The 20,791-nt window shown below is 41.7% G+C and overlaps 5 protein-coding genes across 7 annotated transcripts in view; 2 read left to right on the top strand and 3 right to left on the bottom strand.

Annotated features, from left to right (window-relative positions):
* The window catches only part of LOC114641514 (gastrula zinc finger protein XlCGF7.1-like), a 688,851-nt gene that overhangs the window by 641,104 nt on the left and 26,956 nt on the right, over positions 1-20,791 (top strand). The window lies entirely within an intron of this gene.
* Positions 1-20,791, bottom strand: part of LOC114641540 (tigger transposable element-derived protein 1-like) — a 769,935-nt gene that overhangs the window by 483,570 nt on the left and 265,574 nt on the right. The gene's annotated exons all lie outside the window — the stretch shown is intronic.
* Positions 1-20,791, bottom strand: part of LOC114641539 (zinc finger protein 501-like) — a 419,195-nt gene that overhangs the window by 301,123 nt on the left and 97,281 nt on the right. The gene's annotated exons all lie outside the window — the stretch shown is intronic.
* LOC127527842 (oocyte zinc finger protein XlCOF26-like) overlaps positions 1-20,791 on the top strand; it is a 192,433-nt gene that overhangs the window by 142,119 nt on the left and 29,523 nt on the right. The window lies entirely within an intron of this gene.
* On the bottom strand, positions 1,444-19,182 carry LOC127527849 (E3 ubiquitin-protein ligase TRIM47-like). Of its 2 annotated transcripts, XM_051927990.1 has the most exons (4): positions 19,065-19,182; positions 18,773-18,837; positions 8,251-8,836; positions 1,444-1,671 (listed from the first exon to the last, which is right to left on the bottom strand). In XM_051927990.1, exons 3-4 carry the CDS (start codon positions 8,827-8,829, stop codon positions 1,459-1,461), a joined length of 792 nt encoding a protein of 263 aa, XP_051783950.1. In that variant the 5' UTR covers positions 8,830-8,836; positions 18,773-18,837; positions 19,065-19,182; the 3' UTR covers positions 1,444-1,458. The 2 variants fall into 2 exon arrangements, with proteins under 2 accessions (XP_051783950.1, XP_051783951.1); XM_051927991.1 differs by lacking the exons at positions 18,773-18,837; positions 19,065-19,182 and having other exon boundaries at positions 8,251-8,870.

Here is a 20,791-nt window from a genome sequence, read left to right on the forward strand (position 1 = left end):
GAAAAGAACATTATGATCTCCAGAATAAATCAAGAATACACCAGATCTCCAAATTTACAGGAAAGGACAGGCTCTCCAATCAGAATTTATCCTCTTGATAACAAAAGAAGACTGAACAACTCATCATTAAATTGCACCATCATTACGGTGATCATGGAAAGAAGGCTAATAGATGTTACCTCAGCAATCCACAAGCAGGAAGTTTGCAATGCAGTAACAGAAATTAGAATCTCAACTGGAGATAACGTTATAAAGCATAAAAATATAACTCATACATTTAGCAAATACTGTACTATAAGTCGTTATATTCTACTTAGTTTAAAGAAGATGAGGCACAATCTGAGGAGTTCTTTGATTTCATGCAAATACAACAGCTGGACACTCTTAGTGCACAGAAACTGGACAAACCTCTGACACTCTCAGAACTACTGCTGTAAACTAAAAGAGGGAAAACAACAGGCCCTGATGGCAACCCAGTAGATTTTATTAGCAATGTTAACAGAAGCTAGAGACAACAAAGTTGTACCACAATCTTTTCCCCAAGTGTTAATTCCTGTTTTTTCAAAGAAAAACAAGCATTTATCACAATGGGCATCATACAGACCAGTTTCACTTCTGAATAATGTAATATAACAAGACGAAACCAGACTTGTTAAAGGCTGACAGTTACCTTCACACCTTCATTTTCTGTTTAATGTAATACAGTATATTCACTTATAAAATCTAACACACAGAAATCTTATTATCTTTGGACACAGAGAAAGCCTTTGACTGGGATGAATGGCACTTTTTATTCACCACACTGCACATAGTTGCACATTTAATAGCCCACCTGTTATAAGTCTGTGGGCTACTGATGTTCTGCAGTATTTGAAATTGGAAATAAACAAAGTCTCACTTAGAAGTTATGTTCAAAGCTTTTTTAAAATATAGCAACAACTTATTAATAAAAGTTTAGAACAAGCATTCATAGCAGGGCAAAAAGATAATGCCTTTTTAGTTATTTATTATCCTAATTTTTTTTGGCCTTGCTCTTGGCTCTCTTATTTTTTTATTGGGTGAATCCTGTTTGGTAGTTTTTAGGTTTTTTTTTCCTGCTTTCTGTTTCTAACTTTCTGAATTATTATTATTATTATTATTATTATTATTATTATTATTATTATTATTATTTTGTTTGACTTTGAAATTAATTTCATATACAAGTTTAACTTGATTGTATACAATGCTATTTTCTTGAAATAAAATAAAAATTAGAGCATAAACTAATGTCGTGCCCACTGATGTAATTCAGAACATCAGCGTTGACCTTCAGTGTGAGTTTCTATTAGTAGAGTCCCCTTTAAGCAGCTGATGGAATATCAGAGGACTTTAGGGTGATACTGTCTGAATAACTACTGAATAACACCTGGGATTCTGTCAACAGTGAAATGCCATGAAGGACACCACACAACGTCTTCTCTAACTCTCCCTTCTTGTGTCCCTACACATCATCACCAGTGAAGCTCTGCTGCTCTTCAAGTTCTCATTTATTTCTCCTCTCTTTGATATGAAGTGTTGTCTTCCTAATCCACTCACCTTCATCTCCTCCATCGCCCTCCTCGTTTCCTTCAGTGTCTTCTCTCTCTCCTCAAGTCTCCTCTTGATGTCACTCAGTGTCACCCCCAGCTGTTTCTGTTTGGACACACAGGAGGACATGCGTGGTCAGATCAGAATTCACGTTCACTTTGAGATTTCTTCTCCTCTTTCTGACTCCTGATATTTTCACAGCACATTTGTTTAACATTTCATGACACAACTTAGATTTAATTTAACAAACAGGAATGACAATAAAGATTAAAAGAAAGGTTTAATTTAATTGACACAAGATTGAGTTTGGGCTTGAAGAGTGCATCAAATACAGAAGACAGTTTGAAGACACACTGCTGTGTAATTATAGGATCTACAAGGCCATTTGATATCCTGAGTCGAACATGTGAGGACGTTGTCTGCTGTTGTCATTTTCTGGATTCAAGTAAGATACCAAAACACACAAATGATTCTGTTGAATTCAGGAAGAAGACAACTTAAAGGAATTCTAAAACTCTAAATGATATTTTATATGTTACTCACCCCATTTGTTTTGTTTACAAGAGATTTTTTGAAACAAAAAGTTTATTGTGTTTATGTTTTTTGGTTTCTCCAGAGCCTTCAAGACCACCCAGCAATCCCTGTTAAGGGGTCAGCTCAGAGATCAGCAGGTGGGTGAGCCTGTGGTGTCCTGATGATGGACTATCTGTCAGGCAGAGCGCAGTTTGGGAGACTCAAGGACTGTGTGAGCAACACTGGAGCAGCACAAGGAACAGGCCTGTCTGCTTTACTCTTCACTCTGCGCACCTCACACTAGAAAGAACAATTTTTAATTTTTCTTGTATATCCAAAAATCACCCAAGGAGTGTCTCAGTGGGCTTTAACAGGCCCTGTTTTTGAGAGCCCCCTTCTCCAGGTGCCCTAAGAAGACAAGAAAAAACTCCCAAATAAACCTTGTAGTGAAGAAAAATGGAAGAAATCTTAGGAGGGCAATTCAGAGAGAAACCCCCTGTAGGTGGGCTGGGCGTGCAGTGAGTGTCAAACACAAATAATCCTCGGGCTGGGCGTGCAGTGAGTGTCAAACACAAGTAATCCTCATCAAAGAGCTAGATGGCTAATCCATCATGGCCTCCTCAGAAATACAACACAACAGTACAAAGTACAAAGCAAAATGCAAGAATAGAAGCCGAGGGGTGCCATGAAGCCCACCTGAGGAATCACAAACACCTGTTACGCCAAGTGTCCCCAACATTATGGTGCCCTGAAAAGGGGACTGTGTAGAAAAAGTTCTGTGTGACTGAAATGCCTGTAAATAAACTTAAATGAAAGTCTGCCGTGTGCACTTTAGTCACGATGTCTGAATTGTTGGATTTGTAATTTGAAACTGTGGAGCAGAGGGGTGAATCAAGGAGAAATGTGTCTTTGTGTTAAACATTATGGAGGTCACTGTATAACAGCAGGTCAGGTCACTTGTAGACATTCACAGATGATTCTGCACTTATGGGGTGTGTTGATCAGGGGGATGAGACAGGGGAGAGGAGTCAGGGGGAGAACTTTAGGAATTGTCTCGAATTTAACATCAGCAAAACCAACAAACTGCTCAATGACTTTCACACACTAAAGAGCCTCTATGTCCGGTTACTATTCAGGGAGTGGATGAAGAGGTGGTCCACTCCTACATGTACTTGGGGGTCCACATCAATGACAGAATAAATTGGACTCAGAACACAAAGGAACTTGAGAACAGAGAGCAGAGCAGACGCTTTTTCCTAAGGTGGCTGTGATCTTTCAATGTGGGTAGTGACAGACTTCACATCTGTTATAACTCATAAGAACATCACTGATAATGGAAATATTGAAAACTGAAATACTCCAATGAATGTTATTAATAAAAACCAAGACATCTCGACTACAGTAAATAGCATAAACCATGGAAACACATTGAGACCAAACTCAGATTTACACCACAAAGTGCACAGATGTCTTCACTCAACTCTGTCAAGAGCTTATTGAGCATCCAAAAATATCAAAATGTCTGGAGACTCAGATACTGCAGAGGGAAAAATTAAATTACAAAACTACCAAACATTAAATCAAGAGTGGGGGTCTCTGTTTCTCATTAACGCTGGAATTTCAGAACTGTTAAGAATTCTGCTCAGTTTATGGCTGAAGTTCACAAATTGTCAAAAGTCCTCACAAATCAGCTTTCACTTTCTCTGTCTGAGGTCCTGACATGGTGATGAATTATTAATCAACAACTCATCCACACACACCTGCTGCAATAAAGAATCCATCAATTCATCCAAACATCAATCCATCAGTCCATTTTGTTAACCCTTTAATCAGGAGCAAAGTCACAGGGCAGTTGGGGCCTAAACCAGTAAACACTGGAAAACACCTGGGCAAGGCGCCAGTCCACCAGGAGGTGAATACACACACACACACATACAGAGGGGCTTTAAAAAAAACTGAAACAATCTGAACAAATCCACACTGCCATGACAGTGCAGGGCCTGAAAACTTAATAAGTAGGTAAGAACTTATCATCTAACGTTCTGAAAATCCAGAAGTGTGACGAGAACATTTAAGAGCCGGTCCTGAATTAATGAGGTTTCCCTGGAAATTCTTTAGATGACAATTAAGAGAAATAGAAGTCACAAGTTGTGTGCCTTTTACTATATGACAGAAAAAGAGTCAAAGTACATCTTCTGTTATCCTTTTGTATGAACATATTATATTTTTTGACAGGGCATAGTTACCCAGGTGTTCCCTGAAGGAAGTTTGCATGTTCTCCTCATGTTCACTTGGGTTTTATTTCTATGTTCCAGTTTCCTACTATAAACCAAAGACATGCAGAGCAGATGGAGTGGTGATGCTAAATTAGCCTGTGTGTGTTTGTGTGTGTGTGTCTGTGTGTGTGTTTGTGTGTGTGGGTGTGTGTGTGTGTGTGTGTGTGTGTGTGTGTGTGTAAGAGTCACTGCTCTAAACTGATACAAGTGTACTTTAGTTTTCTTACTAATTTATAAAGAGACCCTTACAACAGCTATAGTCTTTTCCTTCACTCAGGTTATTACTTTCATTTATGGTGACGCCAATACCCAGAATTCATTGACTGGCTTATCCTGAGTACCAAGTGAGAGTCAGTAGGTCTCAGAATTAAAGTCGTGTATTAATGGTTTGGTTCCTGTTCACTCCACGTGGAAGTGATGCCTTGTCCTGATTGTTGCAGGGTTCATGGAGAGTTTCTCTGGCACACATGGAATGTGTGGCAAACAACCGGGGACCTTGCCCCACTGGGATGCCTGGAGAAGGGAAGGATCAGGACAGGGGCAATGTCTTCCCCGGGGCACAAGAGGGCAGCCCCACTGGATTGCATCAGGGCCACAGATAAGGAGCTGGGAATCTCAACCCTGTGGGGGACCATGGCCACTGCCAGGGGATGCCTGGATAGTTCCAGAGCCATGGACTGCAGCACTTCTGCCACACCATGAAGTGCTGCTAGAACAAGAACCAGGTATGCCTGGAGTGCTTCCAGTTGCAAGAGCAGTACGTCTGCCACACCAGGAAGTGCTGCCAGAAGATCATCAGGGAGCACCTGGATCACATCCGGGTGTGCCATAAAAGGGGCCTCCTCACTCCATTTGGAGAGCCGGAGTCGGGAGGCAGAGGATGGAGTTTGCAATGGGAGGAGTGGAGGCAGCAGAAGGAAAGAAGAAAAAGCCACAGACAGGACTGAACAGAGAGTATTGGGGTTTGTGCACTATATTGTGGGTGCAGGTGGAGAAGGAAATAATAAACATGTGTTTCTGGGACATTGGGAGTCGGTGTCTGTCTGTATTGAGGCTGATCTTCCACAAATGACATTCAGTGCTCTTTATGTTTCTTTGTCCTGATCCTTTTCACTTTCTCTTGACTTCTTGGCCCTTGTGGCAGTGGGCCACCCTGGGGTAATACTGCAACTTACAGTCATTAAGGTTTCACACTCACTGGCCATCATGTGTTACCATAAAAATTATGACTGCTGGGTAGTCTTTGATCAGTTGATTCCCTTCTTTATCGAGACTACACACATGCTTTACATATGGCCTATCTCACTTGTGCACCTAGTTTTCCTTCAGCAAGGCTGAACTGACCGTTACAGCCATAACTCCATTACAGGTGGTCTTCATCTATTACAGTCTAGCCCTACAATAACCCTTTGGAAGGTTCACTGCCGCCTTTGTTATGGCCACACCAGAGGCAATAAGCGTCCTGTGATGGGCCAAAAGTTAATTTAGATGGAGAGCAGACAGGTCTCTGACCTCCAACCTTTTTTCCTGCTAGCTGGTGCAAAGTTTTGTCCATGTAGGTCGCTGGGGGGGGGGAGCTTTGGTTCTTTGTTCACTCACTAAGTAATAAAAGAGTGTCATACTGAGACATCTCTGGGTGTCATTTGTGTGATTGACCAGCCTGAAAAAGAGTGTCATACTGAGACATCTCTGGGTGTCATTTGTGTGATTGACCAGCCTGATCAGATGAGACCAAAAACTACACGTCAAGGAGAGTCCTAGTGAAGAGAGCTGAGAGTCCCAGTGAAGAGAGCTGACACTGAGCTGAAGTTAAGAGCCAGTCAAAGAAGGTCTGGCATCAGCAGCTTAAACAAACGACCAAGAAATGTCAGTCTGTACTACAAGTGGACGTCTCCCGTCAGGACATCTCAGGAACTGGTTTATGTAACAAAATCATAATCAAGTGATAGCCAAAAAATAGACAACATAAATAAATCAAGAATTTCCATTGGACTCTCCATCGGTGACCCTGTTTAAGTGAACTGATTCGTATAAAATTGAAAAATATAAGAGCAGTCCACACTTCAGTGATGTTTAAGGTGTTATTTTCTAAACTTTTGCTCACCTTTAAGTTGTTTTAATTATCGACATTCTACTGAGGACACAGTTACCTTCATATCTACTTACTGAGACCTGGCTTAGCCAATCTGACACTATTCCTTTATTTGAAGGAGCACCAAAAGTTTTTATTTTGCTTCATAAATCAGAAAATGTGAGTAAAGAATGTGGTCCTGTAGTGAAGTGAATATGTCTTCTCAGAATGTTAGTGAATTCACATCACTTGAGGCGCTCGTATTAGATATTAAAACACAATCAGTTACCTTTGTAGCACTAATTTACAATCCTCCTGAGCCACAAGGTCATTACACCTGACTGAACTTACCTGATTTTTATCTGACCACACTAAACATTCTCATTGTGTGCTACTGATGGGTCAGTTTAATGTTGGCAGAGATTACGAGTGTTCAGCTCCGATCCTGGACATCTGCAGTGGCTGCTGCTTTTCCTTTCTGACACTTTCTTACTCAGTGACCAATTTCTGCTGTTTGTTGACTTCTTTTCCACTCATTTTAATTGAGTTACTTTTTAAGAGGGTGGCACGGTGGCGCTGCTGCCTCGCAGTTAGGAGACCCAGGTTCGCTTCCCGGGTCCTCCCTGCGTGGAGTTTGCATGTTCTCCCTGTGTCTGCGTGGGATTCCTCCGGGCGCTCTGGTTTCCTCCCACAGTCCAAAGACATGCTGGTTAGGTGGATTGGTGATTCTAAATTGGCCCTAGTGTGTGCTTGGTGTGTGGGTGTGTTTGTGTGTGTCCTGTGGTGGGTTGGCACCCTGTCCGGGATTGGTTCCTGCCTTGCGCCCTGTGTTGGCTGGGATTGGCTCCAGCAGACCCCCGTGACCCTGTGTTCGGATTCAGCGGGATGGAAAATGGATACTTTTTAAGACTCGATCCTCTAAATTTCTTCATTGTTTCTTAAATATCAGGAAATCAAAGTGAGATGTGAGGCTAAGTAAGACCCTCAAACTCCAACCAGTTTCTTAAGTTGAAGCTGATTCTTCTAGTTAATTAAACTTGTTACTGCTCTCATTCTGCCGCAGCAGACGTTTCCAAAACTGTTGATTTTCTTTCTTCTAAAAGCCCAAATGTTTTGTGGACCTGAGCAGATCAACATTACTGAGACATTCACCTTTCTTTATTGTCAGATATTATATGATGGACTCAGGTTGCTGGTCATGTGTTGACTCATTTTGTATCCCATTATTATTTGGCTGCTAGTCAAGGAAAGAAGAAAACAATTGAGGGGTCCAAGTCTTAAATAGCAAGTCACGTAAAACGAAAGCAAAACAACATTGAAAATTCTTACCTGAAGTTACTGTAAGAATCTTAGACTTGGTTCTGTAGTGCAGTATTGATTGGGTGACATGTTACTAGAACATGTGTCTTAAAAAGGCCTGAGATCAGCAAACTTAAATTAAATAAAAACACACAAAGTCAAATGTGCAGCTAAACACACTTACCCTCCATGTCACCGCACTACAGACTCTCTCCATTCCTGTGGTTAAAGCTCGGGGTACTGAATTACAATTTTGAGGACACTGCATGGTGACTAACTACACTTACGCCAACCAGATACTGCATCATCTTCTTAAGGACACCTCATGAGGGCTGGAAAGTCAGATATTTCTATGAGTAGCCCATGTGCCAGTGACACCTCTGCCAGGGGCCGTTATGGTCTGCATGCTGTAGTTTGCCCTTAGTATATAAGATGGATGTATAGATTCTTCTGCTACTCTGCATCTACAAAACCCTTAACTCTTGTTATTTTGTTTGTATCTATTGAAAACTAAACTCCACTCACCTCTTTGTCTTCTCTTTCTGTCTCCAGCTTGACCATTTTATGACCGTTATGTTCACTCACTCCACACATCATGCAGATACACGCGTCATCAGTTTCACAAAATATTTCCAGACTTCTCTGATGTTTTGCACAGAGTTTCTCCTTGAGATTTACATCAGGATCAACCAACTTGTGGTCCTTCCAGGCTGCTACTTCATAGTGAGGCTGCAGGTGATTTTGACAGTAGGAGGCCGGGCAGGTCAGACACGACTTCACTGCTTTCAACTTCTTCCCAGTACAGGCATCACACTCCACTTCTCCAGGGCCAGCAAAATTTTCAGATAGAGGAGTACTGAATCCTGTCTTCTTGAATTTCTTGAGGATTTCATTCAGCAGAGTGTTTCTGTTCAGCTCAGGCCTTGTGGTGAAGGTGTGTCTGCACAGAGGACAGCTGAAAAGTTGGCTTTGATCCCAGCAGTCAGTTAAGCACTTCATACAGAAACTGTGACCGCAGGGGATGGCAACGGGGTCAGTCAGGGTGTCCAGACACACCAAGCAGGTGAACTCGTCCTGTGATACAAACAGCTGGGCTTCAGCCATCGTCAGTCTGAGGAGAGACAGGCAGAGAGAATCAGTAAGACAAACAATGATGAGGGGTTTTTAGCAGTTTTTTAAAGTGCTCCATCATATTTGTCTATCGGTAAGCTATTTCAGATTTTAGGTGCATAACAGCAGGTGGCTGCCTCACCACTTCTTTTACAGTAAGTTTAGCTCTTGGAATTATAAGCAGACACTCATTTGAAGATCTAAAGGTTACGATTTGGAGTGTAAGGTGAGAGGCCTTTTGAAATATAAGATGTGATGAGATGATTTAAGGCTTTGTAAAACCAGAAGAAGTATTTTAAAGTCAATTCTGAATGGCTCATGTAACCAATATACTGACATCAAAGCTGGAGAGATGTGCTCGGATTTTCTTTTTCTAGTTAAGATTCTGAAAGCTCCATTCTGCACTTGTTGTAACCAATTGATGTCTTTTTTGGGTGGTCCTGAGAGGAGTGTATTGCAGTAATCTAGTCGACTAAATATAAGACCTTGAACTCATTTTTCAGTGTCTTGTAAGGTTATAAGGAGTCTAACTTCTGCCCTATTCCTTAAGTGAAAAAATGCTGTCCTGATAATCTGATTAAAAATTTAGGTCAATAATTGATTCAATAAATTTCCTCTAAATTCTTTACCACTGTCTTGACTTTTAACACTAGAATTACCAAAGCCTAGGAAAAAACTCGTAGATCCATCCCACCTTAAATCCCTTCACACCTCTCAGTCAGCGTCTTTTGTCCTGTAAACGTGTCGATAAGCAGCAAGCAGCCTACTATCACATCCCCCCACCGGCGCACAGTTATCTCAGCTCAAGTCTGTTTACCTGCGTGTTATTTACTTAGAGTTGTATAGAGTGAGAAGTCAAGCAAAATGAAACCTTTTATAAATACTATATCGTTATTTGGAACACATACATTTCACGTGTGTTCCGTGTCTACAACAATCTATATAAACACATTGTTAAAACAGAAAACTTTTTCATGTTTAAGTAATAGTTGACAAAATTTAGCCATGAAGTGTATAATGTGTGAAGCCTGAAGTGCAAATATCAAATAAACACTTTTACAAAAGATACAAATATAACAGAACAAGTGCGCTTGTATTCAAGAATATAACTTCAGAAGAAGAATCCACCTTTGATACGACTGCTTCGGTGGTGCAACGGTATCAACTGTTGACTGGTAATCAAAACTTTACGGGTTCAAATCTGGACAAGTCCATCTTGAGAAGTGAGCAGCTCTTATTCTTACTATTTTACCATAAAAACATACATTTGATTTCAGTCTGTAACAGCCGGTGTAAATTTATGATACTTGTAAAGGTTAGCTTTATTTTTTATTTATTATGTTTTATTCTCTCAGTCATGTTCACGAAAGATCTGACACTGCTGTTTTCACATAAAGACGTGCTATAACAGATGTAAACTCATATGATGATGATGGTTCTACATCGAGTTTTTTCTTAGGCTTTGGTAAATCTAGTGATAAGCCTAACAGATCAAGTTTATTTATAATACTCTCACTATATCCATTTTTTCCAATAACTATGATTTATGCTTTCTCCTTATTTAGTTTGAGAAAATTCCTACTCATCCACTCAGAAACACAAGTAAGACATTGGGGTCTGTGAACTAAGAGAGTCGGTGTCCTCAGGCTCTATTGATAAATACAGCTGTGTGTTGTCAGCATAGCTGTGGTGACTCACATTATGCCTTGACATAATCTGACTTCATGGACCCATGGAGATCAAAAAAGAGCAGCAGACCCTGGAGAGACCCTTGTGGAACACCATATAGAATGTCATGGAAATGTTTAGATTAGGGGCTATTAATGTAAATTAATGCGCGGGCATACTGATTCTATATATTAAATACTTATTTATGTTTCCAATCCATCCATCCTCTCTATCTATCTATCTATCTATCTATCTATCTATCTATCTATCTATCTATCTATCTATCTATCTACCCTTTTTTTTCTCCAAATCTAATAATTATCCTGTTGAAAAACGTTATCTCTCTAAATTAATTATCAAATCCTGTTTTAAAAATGGATTTTAAAAATCTGCTAAAAAGCAGATAAAATGGCAAGTGTTCAGAACTAGACCGCCCCTTGATGTTCAATGTTAGAACTGCAGAAAACACCATCCTTCCTTTATAAGTTTAACAACCAGAAACAGATTTGAAAATACTCTAAAAAAGTTATCCAAGGGTTTTAAAACCACTTTAAATGAGAAATAACAGTCATAGGATAAAATCAAGCAAATACTACACATAGGCTAACATTAGGGCCCTAAGGAGAGATCTTTAACCTCAGGGCCCCAAAATCTAATTTTTAAGATTAGGACTGAAGTTTACAAATTTAAGATTAGGATTGTGTTTGGGTGAGGACACAGATACTAAATCAAGGTCAGGGTTGTAGTGAAGGATCAGTGGATTTAAAATTTATTTTCTCTAACCAAGATCTTAACATAGCCTGTGCCATTTTCTGTGTCAAACATCATGTGTCTCTGAAGTATAATTACCACAAGAAACAAAGAATGTTCTACCTGTTTAAGACCCTGTCAGAGAGGCCCACCCACTAAGGTGATTCCTAAGAACATTGTGGTCAATGGTATTGTCACGCTTGGGTCACAGATTTGCATAGAGACACAGGAAGTTGTAGAAAAGAAAGGAACTTTATTCAAAACACTGCAAACAAACATTTGTCTCTTTTCAAAAGTTTAAACATGTTCCTCCATGACAATTCAGAGATGACAGTTTCCCCAGGAGGAGAGAAAGTCTGAGAGAGGGATAAGGAGAAGCAAGATATCAGTTTTAAGCAACTGAGAGAAGCCTGTACAGGCTTTTTGACAAGGCGGAGTACCGTGCGGGAGGCAGATTACGCGACAGAGCCGGCCAGAAGGGAAAGGAGAAATGTGAAGGTAGTCTGTCTATGTTTCCTAGGGTTTTCCTAGGGTTTTTCCCAGGGGTGTCTGTGTCTTTTTGGGGGTACGATTAGCTTCGCAGTTCACAGTATCAAATGCAGCATTCAGATCTAAGAGGATGAGCACAGATAAACGGCATCTGTCTGCATAAACCCATAAGTCATTTACTACTTTAACGAGTGCAGTTTCTGTACTGTGACTTTTTCTAAAACCGACTGAAATTTGTCAAGAATAGTAGGTTTATTCAGGTGGTCATTGAGCTGTGTAACGACTGCCTTCTCTAGGATTTTACTTAAGGATGGCGGGTTAGAAATTGGTCTAAAATTGTTAAAAACAGAGGAGTCAAGATTGTGTTTCTTGATCAGGGGTTTAACAACAGCAGTCTTAAGAAGACAGTCTGGGAAGACCGCCGTATCTAATGATGAGTTCACTATGTCAAGCACACTATCAATTAGTATGTCACATACTTCTTTAACAGTGGTGGCTGTTAGCTTTTGAAACAGGGGAAGCTCATATTAGGCCTTCATCATAAAATTCATTATGTTATTTGTACGTAAGTTCTGCCCTCCATTCCTTTTGCAGAAAATGGTCTGTGACCCTGTCGTACCAATTGGCCATCTTTTCCAGGGACTTAACCAGTTTCTTCTCAATGGCCAGGAGAGCAAGGTTGCTCAAACGATCTTGGCCCATCGTGTTGCGGGTGTATGAATTGACCTGTTTTAAACAGGAGAAGCTCCTCTCTACACCTGCTGATGTGGCGCCAATTGTTGCCACTAATGACAACAGCTTGTATAGCTGAGGCATTGCACTATCCAACTCCATGTCTTTAAAAAACACCAAGAAATCACACAGCTTACCCCTGCTCCCCTGTAAGTCATGATCTGAATATAGTACTTGAAGTTCAGATCTGTCTCCCTGAGTCAAAGAAATGGCCATAACTTTTCAGCACACTTTCAAATGCTGTCAATCAAAAAATAGGTTCCACCCTTTAAACAGCTCCTCCAATCATCATGCAGCAGCCCAGCATCCTGGCCCGCCCACTGCTCCATTCACTCCCAGAGAAGCTGAGCTTCCCTGGAAGTGACGATTTTGGTGCATTTATCCAATTACCGTCCAGCTTTTCTGCAGTGAAAAAAGCTCCTCTGTGCTTGCCCATAGAGCTCCAGTGAAGCTGGGCTTCAGGAGGGTTTAACGCGCTGTGCTGCACGGAAATGTATGACAAGAAAGTCGTGTCAAACAATCTACAATAAATACCTGATTCTGAACGAGCTAGTCATGAAGTTGAAAGGGTTCTAGCCCACTTTTATTAAAACCAATATAAATACGACAGTGCATATATGAGCATTTATTTTCTGACATAGTAGAAGTAGCGGAGCTTCCCTTGTAGTCTTAGAGCAGTCGCCACTGTTCTTTAAAAAAACTTGTTGGTGTTGAGTCAAAGAGACAGGTGGAGGGTGTCAGTTGAGAGATTATTCTACATAGATCAGGTAAATCTATCCTGGTAAATGAATTTAAATCACTTAAAATGGAATTCCGAGACTTAATAAGATCGTCTTTGGGGTGATGTAGTATATTATTTCTCCATACATCCATTATCCAACCCACTATATCCTAACTAGAGGGTCACAGGGGTCTGCTGGAGCCAATCCCACCCAACACAGGGAGCAAGGCAGGAAACAAACCCCGGGCAGGGCGCCAGCCCACCGCAGGGCACACACACACACCAAGCACACACTAGGGACAATTTAGAATCACCAATGCACCTAACCTGCATGTCTTTGGACTGTGGGAGGAAACCGGAGCGCCCGGAGGAAACCCACGCAGACACGAGTTGAACATGCAAACTCCACGCAGGGAGGACCCGGAAAGTGAACCCAGGTCTCCTAACTACAAGTGTCTGAGAGGCGGAGTTCAGTCAGCAGGAGGACAGACTTAGATACTTGCCTTCCGCTGAGTGAAGTACTGTTGGTAGGAGGAAGAAAGAGAAAGCATGGTCGTTTTCACTGTCTGCTTAACTATTTGCTCTTCACAAAGTTAAAGAGTTCTTTAGAAAGTGTGCGTCAAGTGAAGCAACGTAAGTTCTGTTCATTTGTTTTTGTTTATATTATGATAATCCATCCATCCATCCAACCCACTGAATTCAAACACAGGGTCACGGGGGTCTGCTGGAGCCAATCCCAGCCAACACAGGGCACAAGGCAGGAAACAATCCCGGGCAGGGTGCCAACCCACCGCAGGTAACACACAAACACCAAGCACACACTAGGGCCAATTTAGAATCGCCAATCCACCTAACCTGCATGTCTTTGGACTGTGGGAGGAAACCGGAGCGCCCGGAGGAAACCCACGCAGACACGGGGAGAACATGCCAACTCCACGCAGGGAGGACCCAGGAAGCGAACCCAGGTCCCCAGATCTCCCAACTGCGAGGCAGCAGCGCTACCCACTATGCCACCGTGCCGCCCTATTATGATAATTGCACTTGTAATTTCATTGACACTTAAAGTGTTTCTCAATAGTGCCTTTAGTTATAAGGTGCCACCTAATGGCCAACTTCAGTATTGCAATTTTAAGATGAATGATTGTGTGAGATTTGCAGCGTGATTTTCCTTTGTGTGTGATTTGAGAACTAAGAATGGATCTACTTTGTTTTTTATTGTAGACCACACACCCACACTGTCATGTACAGTTATATCTGCAAATTAAATGTTTGGATTTGAAATCTACCTTCCAAGTGTTTTTATGGACACTCTGCTGTGAATACCAACTATTCCTGCACAACTAGAAGAAGTCCTTTAGTTGTTTCTCTGTTTCAACGAGGTAGCAGCGCTACCACTGCGCCACCGTGCCTCCCTATATTATTTCTAATATCATTAATTTTAATATGAAAATATAGCAAAATTCTCACAAGTTTCACTGGAAGTTTTTTGGAGACATTCCATTAAGTGACTTCGGTTTAGCAAACAACTAGGGGGCTACGCCCCCTGCTCGCTTCGCTCGCCAACCCCTGGCGTTGTGGCATGATAAAGAGTGAGATGTATGAATTAGATATAGAATAGTGTGCAGGTTTGGATGATGCCTATATAAATACAAAATAGAGTGTTTGGCATAGAGTAATGTTTTATTGGAATATTTATCTGTATACAACATTAGTAGTAAAGACGGTGTCTTGTCTTTGAATGAGTCTTCCTTGGTATGGATCATTTTTAACTTTAAGTTTAATGTGAGATGAACGTCGAACACATGAGAAGGCAACATAAAGTTGTCCATGTCCAAAAACGGGTTCAGAGAGGTAGATGCCAACCTTGTCCATGGTTTGTCCTTGTGATTTGTTGATGGTCATGGCAAAGGCAGGTTTAATGGGGAACTGTCGGCGTTTCAATGTAAAAGGTAATTCCAGGTCAGAACTCGTAAGGTCAATTCCAAGAATGAGAACAGTATTGTTAGCATGTGAATCTGAAAGAACTGTTGCTTGAATAACATCGTGTGTTATGGTGTTGACGACTAACCGTGTGCATTGCATAAACCCTGTTTTGTGTTAAGGTTTCCTAATAGCATGATTATTGTTCCGTTTTTAAGGGTAAGGTTGTGTTGTGGTCATCCGTCCGGGTTAATAGTGTTCAAATATTCTAAGGGGAAATTCAGATGTTCATTGTTGTCATCAGCGTCAACTTTGTCAGAGCTTAGAAAGAGCCGTGTCTCTCCAGGAAGTAATGAAATGACCTGTTTAATAATGTGATTAACATTAATATTTTTTGGACATAATATAGTGCGTTGTGTTAACCACATATGCGAAAGCAGTATGGGGCATTGCCTTTTGGTGTCCTGTTATGTTCTCTGGTAGATGCAAAAGCAAATGAACTATTGTAGGATCTAATGCAGTTCATAAAGTTTTTACTTTCAGGCACATCGTTAGTTAGAAGCTTCTGTAGATATTCAGGATATGAATGTAAAGGAGGCTTTCTAATCTGCCCCTTTTGACAACAACGTGTAAATTCATTATTTGTATTGCCAGTTGTTTCTTCTGTGAGGTTAAGTGAATGACAATGATTGCAAATGACATTCATTAATCCCAATGAATTTTCCTCAATAGTGGACTCATTATTGAAAGCGTTGTCAGCCAACTCGCGTAAGCGTTTAGCAGACGTCTGGCGTTGATGTCTGCGACGGGCATGTTTTGCTTGTGGCGTTTGAGTGCCGTGTTGTTGCATGTCCATTATTTGTGACGCGCTATTTTTGATTTTTAATTGATTCGCCTCCGCTTTGCGCAATGTCCGTTTCACTCTACGTCGTGCATTGTTTGTATCGAGCCTTGTCCGTTTTTGTATGTCGGTCAGTTGAGCTTTCTGCTTTTTGAGTCCCGCTTGCTTGTTTTCTGGCCGGTCATATGCGCGTTGCTTTGCTCCCTTTTATTGTATGTCTGAGACGCGAGCTCTTTCTTTTGAAATCGTGCTTGTTTCGATGCAGCACTTTGAGACGCGTACTGTATGCATCTACGTTCAATGTGTCTGTTCATTTGGGCACGTCTCTGTAACGGGGTAACTCGAGCTTTGAATTTTTTGATCTGAGACATTTTTTCTCACGTATTTTCCGAAGCGCGTTGTATGCGCCGCCGTGTATTGTTTTGGTTTCATTCGTGTTCGTATGTTTGGTCCCGTTATCCGATCCGAATTGTTTTGTACCCGTGACCGTGTATGCATGACTTGTTTGTTCCTCAGCGTGCGAAATATGTATAAGTAATAAGGAGGATCGCACTCACTGTTAATATGGAGCCTTTTCTCCAGTTGAACGGTTAATAGTGCTTTATTTTAATGAGATCCACCTATGCTGCCTAGTGTGAAGGTTTTGAGATGACGTATGTTTAATATGGACGTTTCCTTTAGATATGTGGCTTTGGGTGTCACTTCTTATTGATTTGGGGGGGGGGGGGGGGTGAGGATTGTTGTTGCGCGCGCGTCTTCTTTCGTTTTGTGTTCCAGGGGCTTGTTGAATCCCCCTCTTTGTGTGTGTCCCGTCCGTTGCTTGTAGGGTGTGTGGGGTGGTTTTGTGTTCTTTTTTTTTGTGTTCCAGGGGCTTGTTAAATCCCCCTCTTGGTGTGTATCCTGTCCGGTGCCTGTAGGGGGGGGGAGCCTTGCCGTTGTGCGCGAGCGTCTTCTTTTTTTTTGTGTGCTAGTTTCGTGTGCAATGGGTTTCGTGCGGTGCCTGCCTTTGACCACATTTTTCTTTGCCTTTTCCCTTTTTCTGTGCTTGCGGCGTCTCATTTCTTTGTGCTCTTGTTTCTTTGCTCACTCCTTTTTTCTGTGGTCTTGTCCGCCTCTCGCGGCCCCTCATCCGCCTCTCGCGGCCCTTTCTTGCGCCTGCGCAGTACGTCTTTTTGCAGCTACGGCCCATGGCCGGATGTGCCTGCGTCCATCATCCGGTTTAGCATTCTCGGTTAGTAATATGGATCAACAGTAGGGAATAAAACTCTCGGAATACAATACAATACAGTTTATTTTTGTATAGCCCAAAATCACACAGGAAGTGCCGCAATGGGCTTTAACAGGCCCTGCCTCTTCACAGCCCCCCAGCCTTGACTCACTAAGAAGAAAGGAAAAACTCCCAAAAAAAAACCTTGTAGGGAAAAATGGAAGAAACTTTGGGAAAGGCCGTTCAAAGAGAGACCCCTTTCCAGGTAGATTGGGCGTGCAGTGGGTGTCAAAAGAAGGGGGTCAATACAATACAATACACAGAACAGAACAAATCCTCAATAAAAAATAATATATATATATGTATTTTTTTATACCAGCATTGTTATTTATAATTTTAGTGGAGTAGCACCACCTCTCCAGTTGGACTATGTTGTTGTATTCTGTTATTTTAGCCTTCAGTATTTCATAGTGGAGAACCAATTATTTTTTCTCCATTTATGTTCAGCTCTCCTCCATGTTTTCTTTAAATCAGACACTCTTTGGTTCTTCCATGGTGTAACAGTGCTGGAGGATTTCTAAACTGTCTTTACAGCAGCGACTTTGTCAGCAGCAGCTCTCACTTTACCATTAAAATGTCCCACCTTACTATTTACATTATTATCACTATTGTAGTAAGCACTGCAAACAGACTGGTTGGTTAAAATGTCAGTAAACTTTGAAGCTGCGCATGAATCAAAGAAGCCATTTTTAACAATACGCTTCTGATTAATTTTATCTATCAGTATTTGTATTAATAAATTAGAGAAAATATTATTAATATTATAAAAGAAATACTGCGGTGGGCTGGCACCATGCCCAGGGTTTATTTCCTGCTTTGCGCCCTGTGTTGGCTGGGATTGGCTCCAGCAGACCCTGTAGTTAGGATATAGCAGATTGGATAATGGATGGATGGATGGATGGATAAAAGAAATATGAAGTGTTAAATGGACCCTTAGCCCGTTACGGTGTAATGTCATGATAAGTGATGAGGTCTTTCCTCACATAGGAATAGAGGGAGCTGAATCTTTGTCTGCTGCCATGTTAAGATGCTACCCTGACAGTCAAATCCACTTGAGCCTCATCAGGTCAGATATCTCCACGCCACATGCTAATTCATTCTTCCATATCTGACTGGAGCCCTGAGCCCAAATCTGTTTGTAAAGACTGCACAGCTCAGTCAGGTGAGAGGCAGCAGACAACGACTCAGAGCGGCCATCGCCACACCAGAATCAGCCCGTCACTGTCACAGACTACAAGTCAGAATTGTCCCGATTCCCTCTGCACCACTGGACACTGCAGATTTCACATTCTCATTTTTCATTCTCAAAATGTGGTGCCTTAGGAACAGAGGAACGTGAATTAGAAAGAGAGAGAGATAAGAGAGTGATAGAAATAGAGAATAAAAAGAGTGGAAAAAGAGGACAGAGAAAGGAGAAAATAACATCAAGTGAGATGAATGAAAGTGGGCCAGCACTTGTGTGACACACACACACAGTCACACCAGGAGAGGACATGAAGTGTCACAGATACTCATCAGGACCACCAAATCAATAAGAACACAAACTCACCTGTAAAAACTCCTCAGCGCTCAGAGGTTCAGACGACTGCAGGAGGACATTTGGAGCTTCAGGACCTGCACGTGAAAAGAGTAGAATGGGAACAGTGAAGACGGCGTTTGGTGACATCAGTCCATTCACTGGGCAGTAATTACTAGAACAGGACAGTTCAAATGTGACACAAACTGACAAACAGCGACCTGCTGAACCCAATAAAGCACCACTCAGTGCCCACCATACCAACTGGCACATCTTGTCAGCACACTGGGCTCACTGGTTGTTTAAAGACTTTTGGTAGACTCACCAGCTATCACTTTATGTCTCGGCTGTTCTTCTTCACCACAGACAGTCTTCAGGTCCCCTTAGTCAAAGAAGTCAGCCATGAAGAGTTCAGCTGCAGAGCCCAGCAAGAATGAGGAGAACACAATGTGCTGAGTGTCTATAAAGGCTTTAGTCATCCTGTGCCTGAGGTTCTTCATATTTCTATCTCTCTGTGACTTTGTGTCCAAGCACAACCTTTCACAGAGTCTGACTCTCCAGAGGCTTCAGTCCTACATGAAGAGAAGAGCTGCAGGGTTACAGTGGCCAACATTGGGGGGCTTTTCACAGGAGATGTCTTATAAAATGTCATCAGGTCTTTGGTGAGGTGCCCTGTTGGTCACTTTACATGTGTGTACATCAGGGGTGTCCAACTCTGGTCCTGGGGGGCTACTGTGACTGCAGGTTTTCATTTTAACCGGCATCTTTATCACTCACCAATGTCAGCTGCTCATTGACTTCTTTTGACTTTATTTCAGTCTCCTTGTTTTTTAAGAACACAATGGTAGTGTTGGGGTCTCACAATAAGCAGATCACAGGTTTCGTGTCCGGAGGTCCTCCCTATGTGAAATATTATAAGAATTTTTTTTTTGCTTTTTCATTCAACAAACTATGGACCAATGGTGAGCAAGAGGAGGTATTGAGGAGGGGGTTGGGTCTTGTTCTGTGTTAGTAAAACTTATCGTATTGTACATTCCGCCTGTTGGCATTGTTTTTTTTTTGTTTTTTTTTAACAGACACTGGAAGCCGATGATGAACCCTTCTCTTCATTGCCAGTCTGTAGCAGTGAAAGATAAAAGTAATAAAAGTTAAAAGAACATCATTGAAGTTGATCGACACCATTTCTGACACAATTCCTTCAAATGTTTTGTTGCTTCGTGAGGCTTCACTCTGTTCATCACTAACTTCCTGGACCTGCGCAGACCCCGACAGAAGACCCTCTGGGTCAGATGGAAGTCTCCTGAAGCAGTAGTCCCTCTCCCAGCAGCACCCCCAGGGTGGCACCCAAGGACCCTGACAGGATTGTCCCTCAGAAGCACGACTCCCATATATCCCTGCGGGTGTCCTTACTGGGTTCTCACCAGTGGAGCACTGCCATCTATTATACTGGGGGAGGAACTGCTCTTGATCCTCCACCTCCTCCATTCCATCCTTTAATCTTTTCTTTCAGCAGGATATCGATTCAGCTCCATCCCGGCCAGTCTATTCCTCCTATATTGCTCTCACACCGTTTACATGAAAGACCACCCAAACTGTGACCCCCAGCTGATCCAGCAGTTCTTTTATCATTACATGAGGATTTTCTGTGCAATAGTAGACACAGTTGTGCTGATTTACAGCACCTGAAACTTTAAATTGAGCTTCGTTGGTACTCGTAATTTTGTCAGTGATGCCATTGCCTTGTCTTTCTTCATTCATCACCATTTTGAAGAATTGTAAACAGCGATCATGATCATCCTGTATTCACCCAGGAATCAATCTTGGCCGATACATTTACAGACCTAAACATTAGATGACTCAAAGATCTGTGAGAAATGTCTAACTCAGAAGAAGCTCAATGTTTTAATTTTTTTTGAGACTCTTCATAAATGTCTGACTCACTGACATGTCATTTTCCTGGCTGGTAACGCTCACCGGCCAACCACTTTTACCAACATAAGTACTTAAAACCAATTAAAACATAAATATAGTTGATGACTTAATAACATTAAA

This window comes from Erpetoichthys calabaricus, chromosome 5 (assembly GCF_900747795.2).
Source record: "Erpetoichthys calabaricus chromosome 5, fErpCal1.3, whole genome shotgun sequence".
Classification (NCBI taxonomy): Eukaryota; Metazoa; Chordata; class Cladistia; order Polypteriformes; family Polypteridae; genus Erpetoichthys; species Erpetoichthys calabaricus.

Bases quoted from the DNA above. Each gene is read 5' to 3' on its own strand.
- LOC127527849 (XM_051927990.1), bottom strand. From the start codon at position 8,829: ATGGCTGAAGCCCAGCTGTTTGTATCACAGGACGAGTTCACCTGCTTG. The intron at 1,672-8,250 runs GTGAGTGGAGTT...GTGTCCAAACAG, and splicing joins CAGAAAGAGAAGACAAAGAG to AAACAGCTGGGGGTGACACT.